Source organism: Triticum urartu, chromosome 5A (assembly GCF_056163025.1).
Source record: "Triticum urartu cultivar PI428250 chromosome 5A, HENAU_Tu73, whole genome shotgun sequence".
Lineage (NCBI taxonomy): Eukaryota > Viridiplantae > Streptophyta > Magnoliopsida > Poales > Poaceae > Triticum > Triticum urartu.
Genome location: NC_141877.1, coordinates 642,797,681 through 642,819,793, shown reverse-complemented (window position 1 = coordinate 642,819,793; position 22,113 = coordinate 642,797,681). Strand labels below are relative to the sequence as shown.

At 49.3% G+C, this 22,113-nt stretch overlaps 1 protein-coding gene across 1 annotated transcript; it reads right to left on the bottom strand.

The window, feature by feature from the left end:
- Positions 1–15,814: 15,814 nt before the first annotated feature.
- LOC125511343 (expansin-like A1) lies at positions 15,815–17,367 on the bottom strand. The gene is made up of 3 exons (XM_048676689.1): positions 17,140–17,367; positions 16,726–17,020; positions 15,815–16,527 (listed from the first exon to the last, which is right to left on the bottom strand). The coding sequence occupies exons 1-3, from the start codon at positions 17,279–17,281 to the stop codon at positions 16,143–16,145; spliced, it is 822 nt and encodes a 273-aa protein (XP_048532646.1). The 5' UTR covers positions 17,282–17,367; the 3' UTR covers positions 15,815–16,142.
- Between the last annotated feature and the right edge of the window lie 4,746 nt (positions 17,368–22,113).

Here is a 22,113-nt window from a genome sequence, read left to right as displayed (position 1 = left end):
CCTAAAGTTATGAAATCATGGCAACTACATTAGATCAGACCATACATGGCAACTACAGTTGAGCAACCATGGCAACTGCAGTTGTCCGACATGGCAACCGTAGTTCAGCGACATGACAACTGCAATTAAACGAACATGGACGAGGGTCTGGACCATGGCAACTGCGGGCGCGCGGTGACCGTCACGCGTGGCGTGCGGGACCAGGAGGTACGAGGCCTGACATACGGGCGTGTGGGCGTTACCAACTTCGCCCACACGCACGCATGTGAGAGGGATCGGGAGGGAAAAAAAGATGTGTGGGTGCTAATTATTTTGCCCACACGTAGATGTGTGGGCTGTTCCTTTTATATACCACATAAAATATGTGGCCGGACTCTCTAACGCCCACACGTGTGACACTTATCGGCGTCCTTATAGTTTTGCAGCGGAGAAGACCAAAAAAAGATATGAATAAAGAAAACCATATATATCTCAGGAGCTAGATCGCCTGAGGGTGAACAAGTCAGAAATTGACTCAACAAAAAGCAAATGAAATGGACCAATAAATCCATTCAGCATCATTGCCGATTAGGTATCAATGGGAGCGCATCAAGATGGATGAATTAACCAAGTATCAGATCGATCTAGTGTTTTTTTTTGCGGGAAGATCGATCTAGTTGAACAAATGATAGCTCAAGACCACGCTGTTCAGACTTGAGAACTGTCGGAAATGACATGTATAGTAACGGGCCACTGAGTCTAGAATGCTAAAACTGTCTGAGCGTAATTAACTCCGTAAGTACCATGGATTACAAGTCCTAGTTGTAGTTAATATATACTGTAGCCGACTAGCAGTAAAGATCAAGTTTGAGTATTTGTTTTTTTTTTCACGAATAAGCAAAAGCTTTGCTGGTAGGAAGAGTGAAAGTAGTGGAGGTATATGCTGCAAAGGATCAAATTACGACGAAGCCTACAAGATTGTGGGCAGGGATGGCATAAGCAGACGCAAGAAAGACTGAAAGAGGAAGGGGCTGTGTCACCTCTGAAAAAGAACGACATCCCAGCCCATCTGGACAGCAAGAAAGAACACCTGATTAGCTACGTACTATCTTCGTCCTGATTTATTGGTCCCCTTTGTATTTTATATTAATTTTTTATTGTAGATTAACTAACAAAATGTTAATTCATGTCACCAAAGATTATATCGTTGCAGTGGCGAAGCCACCTCCCGGCTACCCGGGGCAGCTGCCCGGGCTCAGCCATGCACTCTAGTTTGAATAATAGCAGTAAATGGAGAGCTAATCACCATATTATAGGGGCAAACAACTGATAGACAGCAGCTCCATGTACTTTGCCCCGGCTTGCCGGCCGAGCTGGCTCCGCCACTGTATCGTTGGATACATATTTGAACATAATTTATCATGAAATAATTTTTTATGACATGTATTGATATTTTGTTAGTTAAATCTATAATCAAAATTTAACACTAAATACGAAGGTAAGCAATGAACCAAAATGAAGATAATACATAAGTACGTTGTTCCTCGATGAAATCCACACGCATGCGTATTCCAGCTGGAAAGCTTAGGAGACTCAAAGCTTAGAGCATCTCTAGTTGCGCCTCTAGCATGCCCTCCAGGCCATTTTTTGAGTGCCGATGTCAAAAAAATGTCCTAGTCATGCCCCCAGAACGTCGAAAAGCGCCGGTTCGGTCCGTTTTTGGGCTCGGCGGTTGCAGGCCGAACCCGGCGCACCGGGAGGCGATCGGGGGCTTCGACGCAAGGGAAAAGCACGGCTGGCCCATACCGTCAGGTGAAAAGTCAAGTTTTTCTTCCCGACTCGCCTCCCACCCACCGCGCCCTCGGCCGCCACTAGCTGTATCCCGGTGCCGCCTGCCGCCCTTCACCGCTAGATAGCCAATCCCCGCCGAAAAAATAGCAGAGGTTCGCCGAGGCAGCCCCTCCACCAGCAGCTGGGCGTTTCCGGCCGAGGAGGGACAGTTTAGCGGCGGGTACACGCCCGCCGGGCGCAAGGTGTTCGGCGATTTGCCTGCCTCGGCGAAATGGACTCGGATGATGAGGAAGCGCTCGCCGCGCCGCTGGAGGAGGAAGCCGAGGCCGACGTCCAAGAAGAAGAGCATCTCATGGTGCTCGCCGCCCTCGCCCAGCTGCTGGCGAGCAAAGAAAAGCCGCGGCGAGGTGGCTCGGTGCCGGGGCGGGTGAAAGCAAAGAACCGGCATCGTCTTGAAGGCTATTGCATGCTCTACTCCGACTACTTCGCCGACGCCCCACTGCGCGGCGACAAAACATTTCGACACCATTATCGGATGAGCCGAAAGCTTTTCCTCGGGATTGTGAACTCCATCGGGAGTTCGACAGCTACTTCAAGTGCAAGAAGGATTGCATCGGCAAACTTGGATTCACCTCGATCCAGAAGTGCACGACAGCGATGAGGATGCTTGCATACTCCCGGTGATTCGCTCGATGACTATGGGCGCATGGCCGAGTCCACCACCATTGAGTGTTTCTACAAGTTCTGTCAGGCAGTCGTGGCAGTGTTTGGACCGCAATACTTGCGAACACCTAATGCGGAAGACACTGCTCGGATCCTAGCATAGAATGCAGCAAGAGGATTTCCTGGGATGCTTGGAAGCATCGACTGCATGCATTGAAAATGGAAGAACTACCCATTTGCTTGGCAGGGGATGTACAAAGGCGCCAAAGGCGGTTGCAGTGTGATACTTGAGGCGGTGGCCACACAGGACCTCTGGATTTGGCACTCCTTCTTTGGTATGCCAGTCCCAATGACATCAACGTGCTACAGTGCTCCCCTGTCTTTGCCAAGCTTGTTGAAGGTCATTCTCCTCCGGTGAACTTCGAGGTCAATGGGCGGCACTACAACAAGGGGTACTACCTAGCTGATGGCATCTATCCGAGATGGTCTATATTTGTGAAGACTATCTCAAACGCTGTGCCAGGAGGCAAGAAGTCCCACTTTGCCAAGGTGCGGGAGGCTTGCAGGAAGGATGTCGAGCGGGTTTTTGGTGTGCGCCAATCTCGATTTGCTGTTGTCCGCTACCCTGCTCAGACCTGGTCAAAAGATCAAATATGGGAGATCATGACTTGCTGTGTCATCTTGCATAACATGATCATCGAGAGCGAGCAGGAAGAGGTAGTGTTTGACACTGAACCATACTACTGGCAGGGTCCTCTAGCCGAAGTTGATCACCAACTACCGGCAAACTGGACTGCCTATCTGAGTATGCGTCAGGAGACCCGAGACCCACAAGTGCATCATCAACTACAACAGGATCTGGTGGAGCACCTATGGAGGCTCAAGGGCGACGCCGGGCTCGACGTGTGATGAAATATGAGTTTTTATTTGTTGAACTATATAATTTGTATTGAACTATTTGTTGTTGCACTATTTTGTTGAACTATTTGATTTTTTGTGATGAACTATGTGATAAAAAAATATTTATGTTCATAATTGAACGCCGAGCCACGGTAACCACGCCGAATATGGGCCGATTATCGTCCATATGAGGCCTTTATTCGTCGAAAGTGGGCCGAAAACTGGGCCAATCTTAGCGCCTGGGGGCGACGACTGGACGCCCAACCGCCCCCAGCGCCGATTGTATTGCCGGCTTGCCCCCAGTGGGCGATTTTTATGCCTCCTGGGAGGGCCAACGACTGGAGATACTCTTAGTGATGGGCCCCTCCCTCTAGGGTTCCTCCCCCCCCCGCCGCCGCCGGCCTTCCTAGGCCCTGCCGCCACCACCGGCCGTCCTCGCCCCCCTCCCCTCCTCCCTCCTTCCCCCCCTCTCCCTTCCCCGGATCCGCTCCGTGCCGCCTCCCTGGGAGGTGGCCGGGGCGGCGCGAGCCCAGCCCCCTCCTTCGGCCGCCCCCGTTTCTCCTCCCCTCCCTGTCGCCGCCGACGGGCGCCCCCGGCGCTGGCCAGGTGGTGTTGGCGGCGGCGGTGCTCCTCGGCTTGATGACGGCCCGGCGTCCCGGCTGCGGTGGCCGGCGGCACACGCGGTGGTGGTGCGGCTCCTTGGCGGTGTGACGGCGTGGTGACGCAGGTTGGCTGGTGGCACGCCCCCGGCCCAGATCGGGGCCCGCGGGCCCCATCTGGGTCCTTGCGGGCCGGCCCACGGCGTGGCTTCGTCGTTGTCTGTGTGGTGAGGAGGAGGAGCAGCTCGGATGGGGGGCAGCGACGCTGACGGCATGCCAGCTACGGCGCAGAGGCGGGAGTTGTCCGGGCCTCTGAGGGTCTGGCCGGTCCTGTGGGGCCACGGGCTCGGTAGGCTCCTGCTTCGGCGTCCGGTTGGCTACCGTCGTGGACGATGGAGGTGGGGCCCTCCAGTATGCTAACGGTGCGGCTGCCCAAGTCCCGGCTCCCCTTCTTCGTTGTGCAGGCCATCTTCGCGGTGCCGTGGTGAGACAGCGTGGGAAGCTTCGTGTCCGTGTTGGCGCAGGGTGGTGGTCGGTTTGGTGGCGAGCTCCGGAGTGCCTGAAGTGGAGGATGGGATCGGAAGAAATCCCTGTTGGCTTGGCCAACACCGACGTGGTGGCGCCTGAGGGTACCACCGGACCTTCCTGGAGGGCGTCGGGGCTACCCCTCCTCTTTCCTCACCGCGTACCGGGGGAAACCCTTGGCAGCAGCGTCGTCATCGTCGGGTCCCTTCTTGGAGGTGTTAATGGGTACCGGCGCTTCGGAGTCTCGGAGCTTGGGGGGCAATTTCCGGTGGACGCAGCGGCCGCGAGGCTTCATCGTTTTTGTCGGTCCACCGTTATCGGCATTTGTTTCTTTTCTTTTTTCTCTTTTTTTTTCTTTTGGGCGTGATTGTGCTGCTTCCGCCCCAGCATCTATCGTTGGTTGTATCGCATGGTTGCTTTATAATACAAAGCTGGGGAAAACCCTTTTTCTCAGATGCTCTTAGTCACGTTATGTTTGCGTGAGACGATACCGACTTTAACATAGGGTTTGGTGTAGGTCAACGCATCTTTCTCACGCGCGGGGCGGGTCAGACATCTATATTAAGTAGCCTAGGACGAATGATCAATGCTGAATGCACCGTAACATGGAGCCATGCATGCTGGATCCTAGCTTAGTTCCATTCAAATCCACATACCTGCGCATGTTTTTAATAGGAAAACATATAAGATGCAGCTATGTGAATGTTCCGCCACCTTTGTCTCTCCCCCTACGACACTTCACCTCCACTTCACTTCCGGCTCCAGCCATCCCGGTCTCAAAGTCGCACCCATCCATCCTCCCGTCAGAATCGATGCATCGGTGCAGAGTGGCGCCCGACCTGGCCCGCATCCTATTCAAAATAGATGAAACTTGGGTGTAGCTGGAGAGTAGTGTGCTAGTTCAATTTGTGAAATTCTACACGAGCCCACGCGCACACCAGTAGCTTAAGTTGCACAAAAGTAATTCGTATATCGTTGTCGTACGTGTAGTCACGTGTTCATCATGATATCGTTACTGTACAACGACTTTATACTCTGGCACGTACAATGGTACAACGACTTTATAGTTTGGCGTGTATGAACACTTTTTTTCCAAAAGATATGTATGTTTTTTTGAAAACACATCGATATTTTCTCCGTATATTAAAATATATTTTGTATATGTGATAAACATTTTATTTCAAACTATAATCATGTATATTTAAGTATCTGAACATTTTTTGCATATTTTTTTGAAAAGAGACACCCAAAGGGCATCTCGTATGTAATATTTATCAAGAAATAGAGTAGACAGTACAATCGAGGACAATACACAAAACAACCTATAAAAAATAAAATTACATTGAAATCATATTGTCCATCATCTTTCTTCGCTAGCTCGTCGTGCACCAAAGCTTGAAAAACACACTAAATAGACAATAAGGGATAAGAACACCTGCCAATGTCCTGGACATATAGAGCTCTGAAGACCACAATAGTCACTCTCTGTGAAAAACGAGATCCAGTGGCCATTTAAAACATTGGTAGGGGAGCACCCCACACAGCGCATGCTTGCAATCCTTCACCACCATTTAGCCCACTAGCGCTTATGGGCCTCGCGAGAGATTGTCTCAAAAAAAAAACGAAATCACTAGTGGTCACTCTTACGTTTTACCGTGGTGAAAAATGTTGTACTGCATATGTGCCATTAGTTACGTCTAGAAGTTTTTTTTATGGAAAATTGTTGATCTATTCATCTTCAATCATGGAAGTACAACGAACACCAGAAATAATAAAAATTACATCCAGACTCATAGACCACCTAGCGACGACTACAAGCACTAAAGCGAGGCGAAGGCGTGCCGCCGTCATTGCCCCTCTCTCGTCGGAGCCGAACACAACTTGTTGTAGTAGACAGTCAGGAAGTCGTCATGCTAAGATCCCATAGGACCAACGTCTCAGAACAGCAACCGCCGCCGATGAAGAGATTTTTAGATCGAAAGGATCCAACCTGAAGACACATGAACAAAGACGAACAAGGAACGGATCCGACCGGATCGACCAAAGACAATCACCGACCAAATCTCGCGAGATCCGCCGGAGACACACCTCCACACGCCCTCCGACGATGCTAGACACACCATTGAGACGGGAGCTAGGCAAGGAGAACCTTATTCCATCTTCAAGAAGCCGCCGCCGTCTCGTCTTCTTAAGTTACATCTAGAAGTTTTGGTTTCCTGTGCAGGAGGAATTGGTAGGTTTATTTGTGCTTTTCCATAGATCTTTTATCAAAACAAATATCTCCCATGCATTCAAATTACTAACCGTTTTTATCTTTGTGTACTTCGCATCAAAATTTTTAAAAGAGTAAAATCCATCATAAGTCCTAAAACTATAAGAGGTGCGTCAGTTTAGTCCTATAACTTTGAAACTGCACTTTTTGATCCTAATACTATTGGAGGTGTATCAGTTTAGTCTTACAACTTTGAAACTGCAGTTTAGTCCTATTACTTCGAAACAACAGGCCAGCAGTGGCATGATGGCTTGAGCTCCAGCGAGAAGAGTAGATAGGTCATCTCAGCCTCACCCCACAGTAGCAGAATGATATATCGCACAACGTCCAATTGCTACCTACATGTGGCTGTGTAACGCTCCGGACACACCCGCCGGTGGTCGTTACTCCTGGCGGGATCTAGACTGGCCCCACAAATCAATACTAGTCTTTTCTGCGCACTTTGGCCTCACTCGTGCGCATCCGAGAGCAACTTTCCGGTCGGTCACCCATCCTAAAATTACTCCAAGCTGAGGACGCTTAACTTTGGAGTTCTTTCCGAATGGGCTTCCGGAAAAGAAGGAATTCCTTATTGATATGAGTAGTTTATCATCCCTAATAAGCCAAGCTATCACGGGCTGGTACTGGGGTGGTGTCATTCTCGCCGACCTTTGCATCGGCTTCCTAGTTTTCGCACACTTCTCTACATTGTCCGACGACAGCGACAATTCCTCACTTGTGGTCATGCTCGTGCCCAAACAAGAACTTACACGACGGGCTCTATGGAAGGGTGTAGGGCAACGACGATGTCATGTGTGTGTGTGTGAGTGGGAGAGAGAGAGAGAGAGAAGTGTGCCTTCCATCCCGATTGGCCCGGGGTCTCCCCAGCGGCCACGCCGAGGGAGAGGGATGTCATCCTCCATGCCGACTGGACCGGGGTCTCCCCAGCGGCCGCACCAAACCACTCAGCAAGGCTGCCCTGTTTCTCATGGCCATGCATGTGGTGGGTGTGCTGGTTGCAACACACACTGCGCCGTGGAAGCATATATACCACTTTTGGGGAAGTAAACACATATAAAGGGCTCATTTGAAAAAAATGCATCATAGATGCTGGCATGCAAGCTTAGGATCTGAGATGAACAAACTTACTAAGTTTTGGCGTCCAAAGTTGCAGTTTCGAAGTTATAGGACTGAACTGACACACCTCCAATAGTTTTGGGACTCAAAACTGCAGTTTCGAAGTTATAGGACTAAAATGACACACCTTCAATAGTTTTAGGACCAAAAACTACAGTTTCAAAGTTATAGGACTCTGACACGCCTCCAGTGGTTTTAGGACCTATGATGCATTTTGATAGGTTACAATAAAAATAAAATCCAACAACTCTATGCTCTCAGCTAGCTAGTACTAACTGTTGGAAATACGAGCAATTTACCGAATGATTTTATTAACAGAAATACTAGATAAAGCATGACCAGTATAGTAGTGATAAAACAAGTCATGCGATTTGACAAAGAGAAGGTAAGCAATATCTTCATATATGAACTGTAACTAAATATATGTAGAGCAGACAGTATAGCAAGTTGCATATATGAAATAGAGTCTAACATATCTAGAGCAAATATTAGAACAAGGAACTGTAGCAGGACCTCTAATAGAAAGGAGAAGAACACGTACGGGACAGCAGCAGCAGAAGCGCTGGACTTGGGGTCGGTGTCCTCGCCTGCCATGTCGTCGAGGAGGTCGTGGACGTCGGGGAAGAAGTCGTCGTCGGGGAAGTAGTCGTCGGCGACCGGATCGTCCGTGATGAAGCAGCCAGTAGTCGCGTTGAGCGCTCCCCAAAAACCTTATCACCCTTCTCCCGTACAGGACTCAAAAGGTGCGGTTTCGGAGGCCTACTGTCCCGACGTGCGGTGCACGCCGCAAGCCGGGATGAGGAAGACAACAGCAGCTCAGAGATGGAACCGATGGCGAGGGAAGGAGTAGTTCTGGTGCGTCTCTCTGGGAGGAGCGACCTCCCTTTTATAGGCGCAAGAGAAGGAGGCGAGAGGGCAGCGATGGGAGGTGAAACGAAGAGACGGAGATGAAGCGAACAACCAGCAGCCGAAGGGCTGCACCGTTCGCATTCGAACTCCACTTTCGCAAAAATCTTTTCAGCTTCCGTGTGACCTTTCGTATACCCGTAATGCGTGGCAAAAATTTAGACATCGGCTCATTCCCGCGGCGCGGCGCGGCACGTCGTGGCGAGGCGTGGCGAGGCGGGCGGCGGAGGAGGAACGTGTGTGGATGTCCCTCTTGTTCTCATGCTCATACAAGTGGGGAAATAACCTCCCTTATAAAGATGTCCAACTCCCTCTAAACTAGCAATATGGGACTAAACTTTAGTTTCACCTCTTCCTTGCATGAATGGGCTGCGTGGACCTTTAGGATTTATTAAGAATTTCTGAAACTGATATTGGGCTAGATCCAAAGTAGACAAAATTCCAGCACTAACATGTGCTTTCAATTTGAACTAAGCTGTGTTTTCCAACGTGTGCTTTCAACTAGCACTAACACGTGTACTTCTACCTAACTCTAACCTATCTCCTTACGTGCAGTGCTCCCAAAAGAAGCATGGGTGAAGCAGAAATGTGCTTCACAAGGAATCACACTCCTATACTCCCCACGGGAGCACACATGTGCTGTCAAGTGAAGCACACCCACGCTCCACGGGAGAGCACACCTTGCATGCAGAGAAGAAGAAAAAAACTAAAAACAAAAAAAAACCAAGGAATGAAAAAAAACAGGAAAGTGAAAAAAAGCCAGGAAAAAAACTCTCGTGCAGGGCACATCCAACATGCGACACCGAGACGCACCGCTTGATACATTGAGAAGGGTATGAACATATAATGTTGACTAGTTGCTCCCGCGAGGTATCCGTTAACTAGTTGCTCCGGCGAAGAAGATGCTATGATGTGATGACTATGCAATAATGACGCGTCAGTGATGTACACGTATGAATAAGAATGAACTTTCACAATGCCTTGCATACAGTTTGCCGTTGCCTACGGACCTAGCTAGAATCATGTGATCATGCATGTAATTGCATAACAGAAAATTGACACTTTTACATCACCAGTATCACTCAAACAAGCTATGAACATCGAAAAGGGTCTGAACATAAAACCACCGTGTGGTCACACGTGTCGTCATAGGAATCGTTTGAGCAACATTGAAACTTCAAAAAGGAAAATGGTACACACTTTTCAAACTTGCGTTTTCGTTTCTTCTGAATCATCGCGTTATTTTCTCGGTTTGCTGACGCTAACATGGTAGTACTCTGTTCCCGTGTTGTCATATATTCTTGCTCTCCTTCTAGGTTGTTTGTTAAATGTTCGCAACAAAAGAAAATGGTTCATTTGTTAAAAACAGTAGCCACCAACTTATTGTTCTTGGAAGAATAGTGACTCGCGGTATGTAGATCGTGTCCTTCAAAAAAGAGGCATCACCGCTCTCCTTTTCTTCTATATATATATCAAGCATCAATCCCCTCAATAGTCTAACTAATACAGTAACGTTGTTATCATATCCTTATGTCATTTAGCATCTTGGCAAACTTGTGCCTGAATACTACAACCACGTCGGCAGGCACACTAAACTACGTATATATTGCATGTGCGTCCGTGACTCGTCTGCCACACAAAAGTGAACCAAAAATATCTTGGAACTATGTTACTGTCTTACTAACTCTTTTTTAGTCGTACAATTATCTGATTTCTGCTACTAACCATGACGCAAAAAAAAGATCACCTAATATTGGCTATGCACTAAGATAGTACTATCAGAACTCACGATTTCATATCGGAATTGCCTTACATATGATCTTTTCTCATCCGATTCTGTACGACAAGAGAGAAGCTTGGTTCAATCTGATGTGATCCATGAGCCCAGATCAATCTTATCGTACACAACTTCAGATGAATGTCATCGTACGCGTAGCAACACTCATTCCACATTAGCGTGACCGCTGGGTTAGGGTTGGTCACCAAGAGGGAGCTCGCGTCTCTGGAATAAATCAACTCACGACCGAGGCCGATGCATGGATGGTACATTAGTACTTGTCCCCGCTGCTTAGTTAGCTGCCCTGTGTTAACGGATAAGAGGCACGGAGGTCTGCACATATAATACTCATGACTCCGACCCTAAGCATATCTGCTTATCTAAAACAGAATCAGGAGCATTGATCAGCAACGCAGTTGGGTGCACTGAACCAAACACGTCCTTGAACTAGTTTTCGTTCTGGTTCCATCTTTTCAAATGTTTGAAAGCATGGATGATAAGGCATCAACCACAATGTCGAAAAGGAGGGGAGAGATAGATTCGCCTTGATGCAGCCCTCTTTTGTTACCGAAGAACTGTCTAATTTGTCTGATTTCGCAGTTGATGCATGTTTGAAGATTTCGCTACCACCTGGACTTTCTTTTTGATGGCTCTTCTTTTGTTAGTAGAAGTGGTGCATTTCTTTATGAGGGAAAGAGGCTTTGGAAAAAGGTGCACGCGGACATCTCCATATTCTATGTGCGTGCACAAAATTTCACGGAAAAACAACTTTGATTGTGGCCTGCGCAAAAAAGATAAAACATTGTGTCGCGGAACGCTATTTAAAAGCACTAAAATTTATCTTTTTTACGGTGACAAAATAAAAAGACTTTTCTCACAAAACTTTGTGCCGCGGACATATCTTTAATAAAAAAAACTGTTTTTATTGGGCTGTCTCCACTTCTTGAGTGAGTTCAGTGGGTCAATATCTCAGACAGGAATTCAAATAGGCACTTACACATACGATTAACGACTGTTAGTTTGAATTCGCTCTTTCTCAAGGGACTGAAACAAGCAACAGATAGCGCGAAAGCGATTGCGCTAAATTCTTGACGTGGCTTCAAGGACGTCAAAACTTGGTGGATCGGCACGGTGCACAGCAGCCATGGCAGATTTTAAAGCGATGCCTTCCCGTATCATGTTAGTCTCTTGGCAGCTCTGGAACGAGCGCAATTCAAAAGTACACCCTTTGTTCCTAAATGTTAAGATGTTTTGCGGTTTAAATTGAACTGCAAAACGTTTCATATTAAGAAACAAAGCCAGTGTTCAATAACATTTCTACACCTCCCCACTTCATCATCTCTAAAATCTGCAGCGAGGCGAAAGAATGGGGCAAAACATTTCTGTAATATTTCTCGGGTGGTAGGCACTTTTGTTGTCTTTCGGGATTGTAAAATCTTGCTATTATTAAATGAACATGGTCTTAACTTTTCTTCTTTTCTTGCTGTGAAGCATTGTAACTCCCCCCTCCCCCCCTCAAGCCTCTTTTTTATCGCTGGCGTGAAAAAATTGGCCCAGTCGCACCCCAGAAGCACATTTTTCGCCGGTTAGGGCCGAATTTGGCGCCGGCGAACCCAGGCCAAACCCGGGGGGGGGGGGGGGGGGGCGCCGGGGGAAACGGTTTCGTCGTCCTCATCGCTTCGGTTTCCCGCAGGAAACAATGCGAAGGCTGCCGCCGGTTAGCCTTCCATTGATTCCTCACGAGCGGCGTAGTGAAGGCGCGCCGATGCTCGTCACGTACACACGGCTGCCGCCGGCTCGCCGCCCACCCGCAGCTATAAAAGCCACCCTCCCTCGCCGGTGGCCGGACACTCCCTCGCCACAGCCCCTCTCTTCCTCTCGCTGTTGACGCCCCTCTCGTCGTTGACGCCCCTCTCGCCCTCTCGCCGACGGCGCCCCTCTCCTCTCTCTTCCCTCTCTCCGTGACAACAGCCGAGTGCTACCCCGGCGACGAAGCGGCGGCCAATGGCTTAGGTCGCCACCACCTGCACGAGGCGGAAGCCCACCTCCTCTACAAGGCGGACTACCCGGCGCCGCGGGGCATGCGGGTGTCGGGCTCGTGGAGGCTGAGCACCGGCGGCGTCCCGGTCCACTGCCGCCCTTCTGTGCAGAACGGCGCGCGGAGATCGCGCGCATCCGATCATCGCTGCCGGAGCACGCGCGGCAGCAGCCGAGGTACGCCCCGTGACAGCCACACACTGCGGACGGCGTACTTCGACCACCGCCACGCCGACCAGCTGGCTGCCACGAACGGCGTCAAACGCCGCGGGCACCTCAACTCCGAGGGGCGGCGCCAATGGTGGAGCATTCCCGGGCAGACCCTCGAAACTATCCTCGAGTACATTGAGGGCGGCAACTCGCCGCGACTGGAGTACCCGACGCCCCCTCCTTCTCTCGCCGCTGCGGCAACTCCTGGACGCCGAGGCGGATGGAGACGTCGTCGTCGTCCTCGTCGGGCTCCCACTCCTCCAGGGCGCCGACGCTCCTCCCCGTCAAGTTAGAGCCGAGGGAGAGGCCGGTCGGGCGGTGCACCCGTGTCGGCGCCCTCGTCATCAACGAGGGCGGCCGTGGCCCTTCTCCTCCCTCCTCCCGCCTCGTCAAGCCGAAGACCGAGCCGGTGCTCCTTCCCGTGAAGAAGGAGCATGAGGCCATGGCCACCGACGAGGAGACCGGCCTCAAATGGGTGCGGGACGACTATGTCCGGCAGGAGATGGAGCGCCAGCGCCACGCCCTCGAGGAGATCGACGCCCGGCGCCGCCGCCGCGAGGAGGGCGACGCCGTCATCCTCGACGATAGCAACGACGAGACGCCCGGGCCGTCCGACCCCGTCCGCCACGGCGACCCAGGGTAGGGGTGCAGTAAGGACGGTGACGGCGTGCAAGACGGCGGCGACGACAACAGCGGCGACTACACCAACTTCCACAGGCTTCTCGGCATGTAGAAGGCTCGCACGGCGGCGGGCGGCATAGTTTTTGTGTGTTTTATTATGTCTTCTTTAAGTATGTATAAATATGAATGAAAACCGCCGAATATTAGCCGAATTCGTGTCTTTTTCGTCTAATTCTAGCCGAATTTTAGTTCTAATAACGGCGTTGGGGGCCTACCCGGGGCCATGGTTGGGAACCCGACCGCCCTTACACCGATTTTATCGCCGGTTGCCTCCAGGCGGCGCTATTTCAAACTCCTGGGGCCGAACGGCTGGAGATGCTCAAATACTAGTATTATGTTGCTATCGTATCTTTTGCATCATATACTAGCATCTCCGCAAACTTGTGCATGAATACTACAACTACGTCGGCAGGCAGATATGATTGTACACAGTAAACTACATACAGATTGCCTGTGAATGCGTTTGTGACTCGTCTGTCCAAAGAAAGTGAACAACCAGCAATCCAAAAGATCTTGGAACTATGTTACTGTCTTGCTATGTCTGTTAGTTCTTAACCTATTTGATTTCTGCAGCTAAGCCTGACGCACGATGGCAAGACCGTTGGGTTTAGGGTTGGTCACTCACCAAGATGGAGCTCACGTACGTCTCTCAAACAAATAAATCAACCCATCATGGAGGCTGACCCTCCGTTTAGTTAGCTGACCTGTCCCAGGCCCAACGGATAAGAGGCTGGGAGATATAATGAGCCTACATAAAATACACACACGACTACGACCTTAAGCATATCTGCTTATCTAATCTAATGAAAAAGAAACAGAATCAGGGCATTGATCAGCTGTGCAGTTGGGTGCAGCGAACCTGCAGACACGTACGTACGCCCTTGATTAGTTTTTGCCCTGGCTCCATCTTCTCGAACGTCTCACGTCTGAACTCGATCGTGATGTGACCAAGGAAAACACTTTGCAACTGCCCTTAATTTAGCAGTTTACATGCGCTAACCATTTCGCTGGACTACCTACCGGAGCTACACTTGTACATCAGCATATACTCTGCGTGCGTCTGGGAACAGCAAGAGTACAAGAGACATAGTAAGAAACTAAGAACCGGCCATAAATAAGTTAGTAGTGGATTAAAATCAGTTGTCCATTTGGATCACTCGCGAGAAGTACAGCGACCCGATGGAGTCACTGTCGTCCAAGGCGCACACGGTAATATGTATACAAGTATTAAACACACGATAGCAAAAGTCCAGGCGAAGGATAATACTCAACTCGCAACTGAAACATCGGCCGTGAAGCGACAGCGAATCACGCCGCTGGGCCGGCTCGGCGTTTCACTCGCACTCCATTCCTGCAGCCTCGTTTCCTCGTCCGTCTTTAATCAAATTTTTAGCACCGCGCCCCACCGATCGCACTGCACGGCTACACATGTTGCACCCTCAATTAGCATCGATCGATCGCTTGATGCTGCACGCTAGGGCTTAATTTAGCATGCACTTAAGTCCTGACCTAATCTTTCAGGCCGCTGCAAGCTTGGGCAGAGCTTTCGTTTTAGTTAAGCGTCATGTTTTTGCTTCCGTTAGGCATTAATTAATCTTTGCGCTGCCCTGAAATGGCACGGTACGTACCTGAACAGACACGCGGCGATCAATATCAGAATGGTCTGATTTGCTTGAATCCACCCAACTAAAATTTCAGGGCTAATTAACCACACCAGCTATTCCAGCATTCATGCGATTTAGCCTGCGGGTGCTGACATACAAGGAGTATAAGGACACGCACGCACGTTTTGATCGTGTGCCTGAATTTTGAGCACAGTGTTGTGTTCGACAGATTGCATGGATAAATTACACGGTGCGACGGCGCCGCCCCTGGTGTGGGTGGTGGCGGACAGACGTACAGTGCACTCCGCGAGAATCTCGGCCGGCTTTCACCGGCCAGCACCACGTACATATTGGCCGGTACATGCACTACTAGTTCCACTGGCCATCATTATCATCATACCGTGAGGAGTAGATGGTTGCAGTTGCGCTTGCACTGATGAGTGTCCAACGTTAATGGCGCACCGAGTCACCAACTGTGCTCAGCTCAGTGCATACATGTCCGAATTGTGCTTTCCAATCATTATATTACCCTAATTTCCTTACCAGTTCGTTCAGTGAATCCTGGAAGACCGGCGACTAGTTTCGTCCGTCGTCCAACAAATTATTAATCCCGCCACCAACCAACCCATTCAAACGGGACGATCGAGCTCGGCGCCCATGAATGAAAAATCGTTTGTCAGGCGAGTAAACAACATCGTCGCCGAAAGCAACGGAGCATGAATCCTGCGCCACAGCGACTCGCGACGTTATCCACTGATGAGAAAAGTCGCCGGATTTTGTATTTTGGCCGGGGATTCAGGCCACGGCCTCGCTACTCATTTATCGCTTCATGGTTGCTACTGTACATACTACTCTCACACGTCAGCTGCAGCTCATGCATGTATGTCCACAAGAGTTGGATAAGCAACGAGGGCTCTAGGTGCCGCTGCGTCAGTTACTAATCTCTATCCTTCCAATTCCAAGCCCAGCCGAAATTTCCAGCGGCAGTGACGAGGAGCCTCTGACCGTTCGTTCGATGCCCAGCCACGATTTTGGAGCTTAGCTCCTCCTCTTGGCTTGTCGTCTGCTTGCCTCGGCGCCGGTCACCTCCACTCCTGCGTGTCGCAGGGGAAGCAGGCTTCTTGCGCGATGTCGGTGATCTGCACGCCGGTGTCGTAGACCTCGCCGGCGCGCCAGTGGCGGGGCAGGACCTCCCGGTCGGCCCAGACCCACTTGCCGTCGTATCCGCCGGTCACCACCGCCCTGAGCTGCAGCGGCCCCGGCGGCGCCAGGCTCGTGCTCCATGCCGGCCCGTGGTCGCGCGTCAGGGACCTCCAGCTCGACGACGCACCGACCTGCGCGACGTCGACGGCGACGATGTCGGTCTGGCCGCCCTGGTAGAGGATCGTGACGGCCAGCTCGCTCGGCGCGCGGCTCCTCTGCTCCACCCGCAGCGAGAGGTTCTTGCCCTTGTACTCGCACGGCACCCTGCACATGCGTTGACAATCCTGAGCCTAGCTTCCAAATTCTACCAGCTCGAGACAATTGGAGTCGTAGATGTATTGATGATGGCACGCATGCTCGGCCGGCGCTGTTTTTGTTCTTATGCCGCACATGGCGCGTGCGCCGTGCGCGCGGTTGGTGAAAAGAAAGAAAAAACAGAGAGGGGGACCGGCGTTGGATTACCTCTTGTACTCGACGTCGACGGCGCCGAGCTTGGCGAGCCGCCCGGCCATGCCAGGGCGGGCCATGGCGGCGAACGCCGGGCTGCTCAGCACGAGGTCCGTGCCGTTCTCCTTGGTCCTCGCGCGGTCCGTGACGACGACCCTCACGCCGGCGGTGCCGCAGAGCTCCCCGTCCTTGCACCGCACCTGGAAGCACGCGCCGCAGCCGACGCCTTGCCTGTACAGGGCCGGGCCCGCCGCGGCGAGCAGTCCGCCGTTGAGGGACGCGGCCGCCGCGCCGTACCCGCAGGACCCGGCTGCAGATCAAGACAATCAAACCATCAGAATCATAGTACTATATGCAGTTGCATGAATCGATCGATCGATCGGTGTGAAGAAGAAAACTGAATGGATCGATGGGCGCGCGGGCACGTACCGGCGAGGGTGAGCGAGGAGGTGTAGAAGGCGGCTCTGGAGCGGTGCGCGCAGCGGTCGCAGGCGGAGGCGAGCGACGGGAGGGAGCAGAGCAGGAGGAGGAGGAGCGGGAGCAGAAGGATGGATGAGGAAGAGACGTCCATCTTGCTTTCCTTTTCTTCCGAGCAGAGCAAGTGGCTTCAAGTTGAGAGAAGCTCAGAGGCAGTGGAGGAGGATCCTTGTGCCTGACGACGGCTTATATACACCACACCACCAGCACGACAACCCCACTCACGGTACACAGAAACTGACAGAATTCACACCTCTCACACACACGGTCCTCGTGTTAACACTGACTTAACTGTACTTCCTCTGTAAACTAATATAAGAATGTTTAGAACACTAAAATAGTGATCTAAACGTTCTTATATTAATTTACGGAGGGAGTAATTCGTTAGGACTACTTGTTTTGGTTTTGTTAGGGGTCGTTAGTAGTACAGCCTAACTTAAGATAAGACGTTTTTTGGACACACAGGGAGTACTACCACTTTGTTAAAAGGAACCTAATCCCTGCAAAACAGGGAGCTTTGAGACAGGGAAAAATATTAAGGTGGTCCTATGCTCCAATGCCGAAAAAGTCAATTATATATATTTCTAGATTTTTTTTGAAAAAAGTGAATGTTCGCAAGACATGTGTGTGCAACCCCTAAAAACTTCAGATCCAAACTTGAAATATGCCATGAGAAACAAAAAGGAGAAATCATTATGTGAATAGCGTCATTTTAGCTTTTGTCTTCCCGTGACACTATTTCTGTTGAATATGTCTTTTTTGTTTCTAAGTGTGTATTTCAAGTTTGGATCTGAATTCTGTAGAGGTAATGGACACATGTCTTGTGAACATTCATAAATGTTTTCAGGTTATTTTGGAACAGTCGAATTTGACTTTTAGACATTGAAGCATGAGAACACGTAAGGGTTGGGAGCATTGAATATTCTCTCTTTGAGACAAATTACCAGGAATGTTGGACTTGATTCATTTATAAAGGGTACGTTTTATTAACTCAAACTGAAGCATCCAGGTGATGAAACACAATAAGCACACACCCGGCCACTGCATGACAAATAGGCACACAAACAACATTCACACACACACACACAGAGAGAGAGAGAGTTACATCGGCAAGGAGCAAAGACGTACAAATCCCAAGCTCTGCGAACGCGAGGAAAAAATTCTAAAGTGATACAAACAGCAGTGACCATTTGCACCAACCATATTTTGACATCACAAAACAATGAGAAAGGTTCTCCAGTAGCAACACACGTGTAAGGAAACACTGATGAAGCGTTGTCGTTGCCGGATCCAACCATTGTCGGTCAAATCCTGGGTTTCATCCTAAAGACAAGGACCAAGCAAATTCGAACAATGCCTTCAAAAAGAAAATGATGGAAAAACAACGAAATTGTTAGGTGTAATCAATTAGGGTCAGACCTATGGGTTCCCGGCCGGAGCTCGATACCAGGTACTCAAGAAGCGCCACCAAAATCGAAGTCATCATGTGTAGTCGCCACCACTTTCCGCTATCCCAACAGCTAGATGTGTGGCATGATCTTGACGTGAGATACCACAAAAGTGAAGATCATGCCAGCATAAGCACAAAGTGAAGCTGCAACAAGTGTCAGTTGCCACCAAAGGATCGGAACAACAAAGGTCACCGCCGCACGTGGGCCCAAAATTGGTGAGGGAGGAAGGCCACCGGCATCGCCAAAATCCCAATTGGGGACACTCCGACAGTCCTGCACCGTCCTCATGCTTCATCATCCGCGGCTATGGTGGTAGAATCGGTTGACAAAACATACTTGTCGTTGCCACCATATATGAAAGTGCACGACCCCGCGGCCTATTGCAACAACCGCCAAGCAGAGCAGGACCACAATGACATCCACACGCCCGAGCGAAGGCCTCGTTGCGATGGAGAAAGTTTGTTGATGCCTACATACTGATACGTTCTGAATGTATCTATAATTTTTTTATGCTACAATTATATTACTTTGCCAGAGTTTTGGCACCAATTTTTGATATGTTTTAGACTAACCTATTAATTTAGTGCCCAATGCGAGATGTTGTTTTCTGTTGCTTGGTGAATTTTTTTGGAAAATCAATTTTATGAAGACCAAAAAAATCCTATAAAAAGTTTTGAGTCGGGAAGCTTCTGGAGGCATCTGGCCCTGCCAGGGTGGTGTGGGCCCTACACGGCCAGGTGGCATGGCCAGGGGTGATCGCATGGGCCCCCAGGAAGCCTCTCAATCGCCTCTTTCTTCCGCCATCTTTATATTGCTCTGAAAACCTTGGATAAGGAATTGGGCGTCTACGGGCTTGTGAAGCACAAGGCGCGCGAGGCAAGGATGGCGGGCCAATGCACCGTCATCGACCATTGGAGGAACTCCGCTGCTAGAGAGAGTGCACACGATCTTGCATGGGAAGCATTGCCAAATCTACGTTGTGTCGGCGAGTGGGAGGAATGAGGCTAGGCAGATCACGAAGGCACATGTGATGGCTTTTGCCATCGGTGGAAGAGCGCGCTTGAGACTGAGAAAGAGAAAGGGAGGAAGGAGGGGGCTGCCACGGTGGAGTGCCGTGGATGTCGAGGAGAGGTTAGTAACAAGTGAAGGTGGCTCCAGGAGCTATGGGTGCTCGGAGTGGGGGCTGCTATAGTGCATTGGTGCACTGTGGCTCCCTTTAGAGCACGAAATGGCCGTCATGGCCATAGAAAATGCAAGGAAGCTTGTCACTTGATTCTTGATGTTAAATAAAGGTCTAAGGGAATGATGGGTACTATGGGGCTAGGCAGAACAAGATATGGCAAGAGAGAGGGGGATGCCAAGCTTATGGCAGAAGTAGAAATGGCAGGTTTTCACTCGAATGATTGATCTCAGCGAGTTACTGGAGGGAAGTGGGGCGAAAGGAGGGGCTCTAGTAAAATTTGGTGAACTTTGGAGATTTTTAAATAGGGCTAAGCACAAACACTAGAAATATGCCTAAGGTGTTTGATGGAATTCACCTTATCTCTACGAAGCTCTTCTCAATGAAATTTGATTTGGGGTGAAGAGGGAATGAAGGTCATGATCTGGTAATTTTATGGAGATTTTAGTAGGAGTTTGAATGTAGAAATTTTTTAGACCCTAGCTAGTTTGAATCACTAGGTGTTTGATGCATGTTTGAGTAAGATGATCCATAGTAACATGTGGTGAGAAGTTCATGTGGGGACCAAAAATGGTCATAGGATGCTTCTGTAGTTTATTGGAAATGTTGAAACAACATAAGTGTTTTCTATTTAGAAGCCATTTTCCACCTTTTTATAAAAAATTAAATAAATATTTAAATACCTTTCAAACTAAGATTAGGGAATAGTGGTTCTATATATGTATAATAGACATCAAAAATGATTTTTAATAACTTTTTATTTTGGAAACATAAGTACTTTTAGTTCAAAGCTCTATTTTGAAGTTTTGGGAAAGAAAATGGATGTAATTTGTTTTGGCCAAAAAAAAAGCAATAAACATATTTTTAGGGTTTACCCACATGGTATGATCATTGGGAGGACGCATATGATTGTAATAGAATGACTATAGGGATTTATTTAAACTAGAGAATACATCGTGCATTGCTGCGTGAATTGGTTGATGAAAAATTGGGTTGATAACATGATAACAAAAATTATAAATACACATGACTTGTCATATTTGATTATGTATAACTGTAACAATATTTGGTGAATATATGTAGAATAATTAAATGTAACACATTTTCCCATGCATGGTCGAATGTTGTGGTTGGTATTTTTCCATGCATGATTGCATGTTGAGGTGGCCATTATCCCATTCATAATTTTATGGTGAGGTGACATGCTTGCATGTTGAGATAAATAAGCTAGTGGGAATGACTCCCTTAGGTATATAGGATTATAAGTACTCAAACAACAAGCAAAGAAAAGGTCCAATAAGATGCTAAAACCACCAAAGGTTTTTCTGGATCCAATTTCTTGAACTTTATTGACTTAGGTGATGTGATACAAAACACAAGGTGGAACAGTCCGTGACAAACCCATGCTATTACAAGATGCTTGATGTTTCTTGTGATTCACTAGTAGAAAAAGGGGGCTTTCGTTCGGGCCTGGCCAGCCCATTAGTCCCGGTTCTTCCACGAACCGGGACCAATGGATGCATTCGTCCCGGTTCGTGAGCCCAGGGGGCCGGCCGAGGCCTCGTGGGCATTGGTCCCGGTTCGTATGGACCCATTTGTCCCAGTTCCAGGCATGAACCGGGTCCAATGGGCCTCGCTAGAAGTATCTATCTAAATGAACCACAAACATTGGTCTCGGTTCTTGGCTCGAACTGGGATAGAAGGCTGGGCTTTAGTCCCGGTTCCAGCAATGAACTGGGACAAATGGTTTGCCTATATATACCCCGTCGCCTCAACAGAGCACTCCACAGTGCTCTGTTTTTTCTGGCCGGCGAGGAGAGGGCATTTGGGTGCTCTAGCTCACCTCCTATGCACATGAGGTGTTCGATGAAATGCCCGAGCCACGCTAGTTAAGCTTTCTCCTCTCGAAGCTCGACCTCCAAGCTCCATTTTTCCCGAGATTTGTCTAGGTTTAGCGGTCCGTCGTGTCCCGTCCCCGTCTTCACCACCGTCGATCGCCCGCGCCGATCTCGTCGCCTGCGCCACAGTGGTGAGCCTCTTATCTTCTTCTGAAAGAAAAAAATTCTTACTTTAGATAGATACTTGTCTAATTTTCTTACTTTTATTATTGCTTGTTATTATATAGTGCGATGGTTTTGGTATCCGCCCCGTCGGCCCTCGTCCTGGCTATGATTCGGATGTGGTATATATATTATCTTTTATAACTATTTGGTTCATTTATTGTTTATGACAATTATGCCCATCAAGTTGACATAGATTTTATTTATGTAGGAGGTAGTTGAACCGGAAATTCCA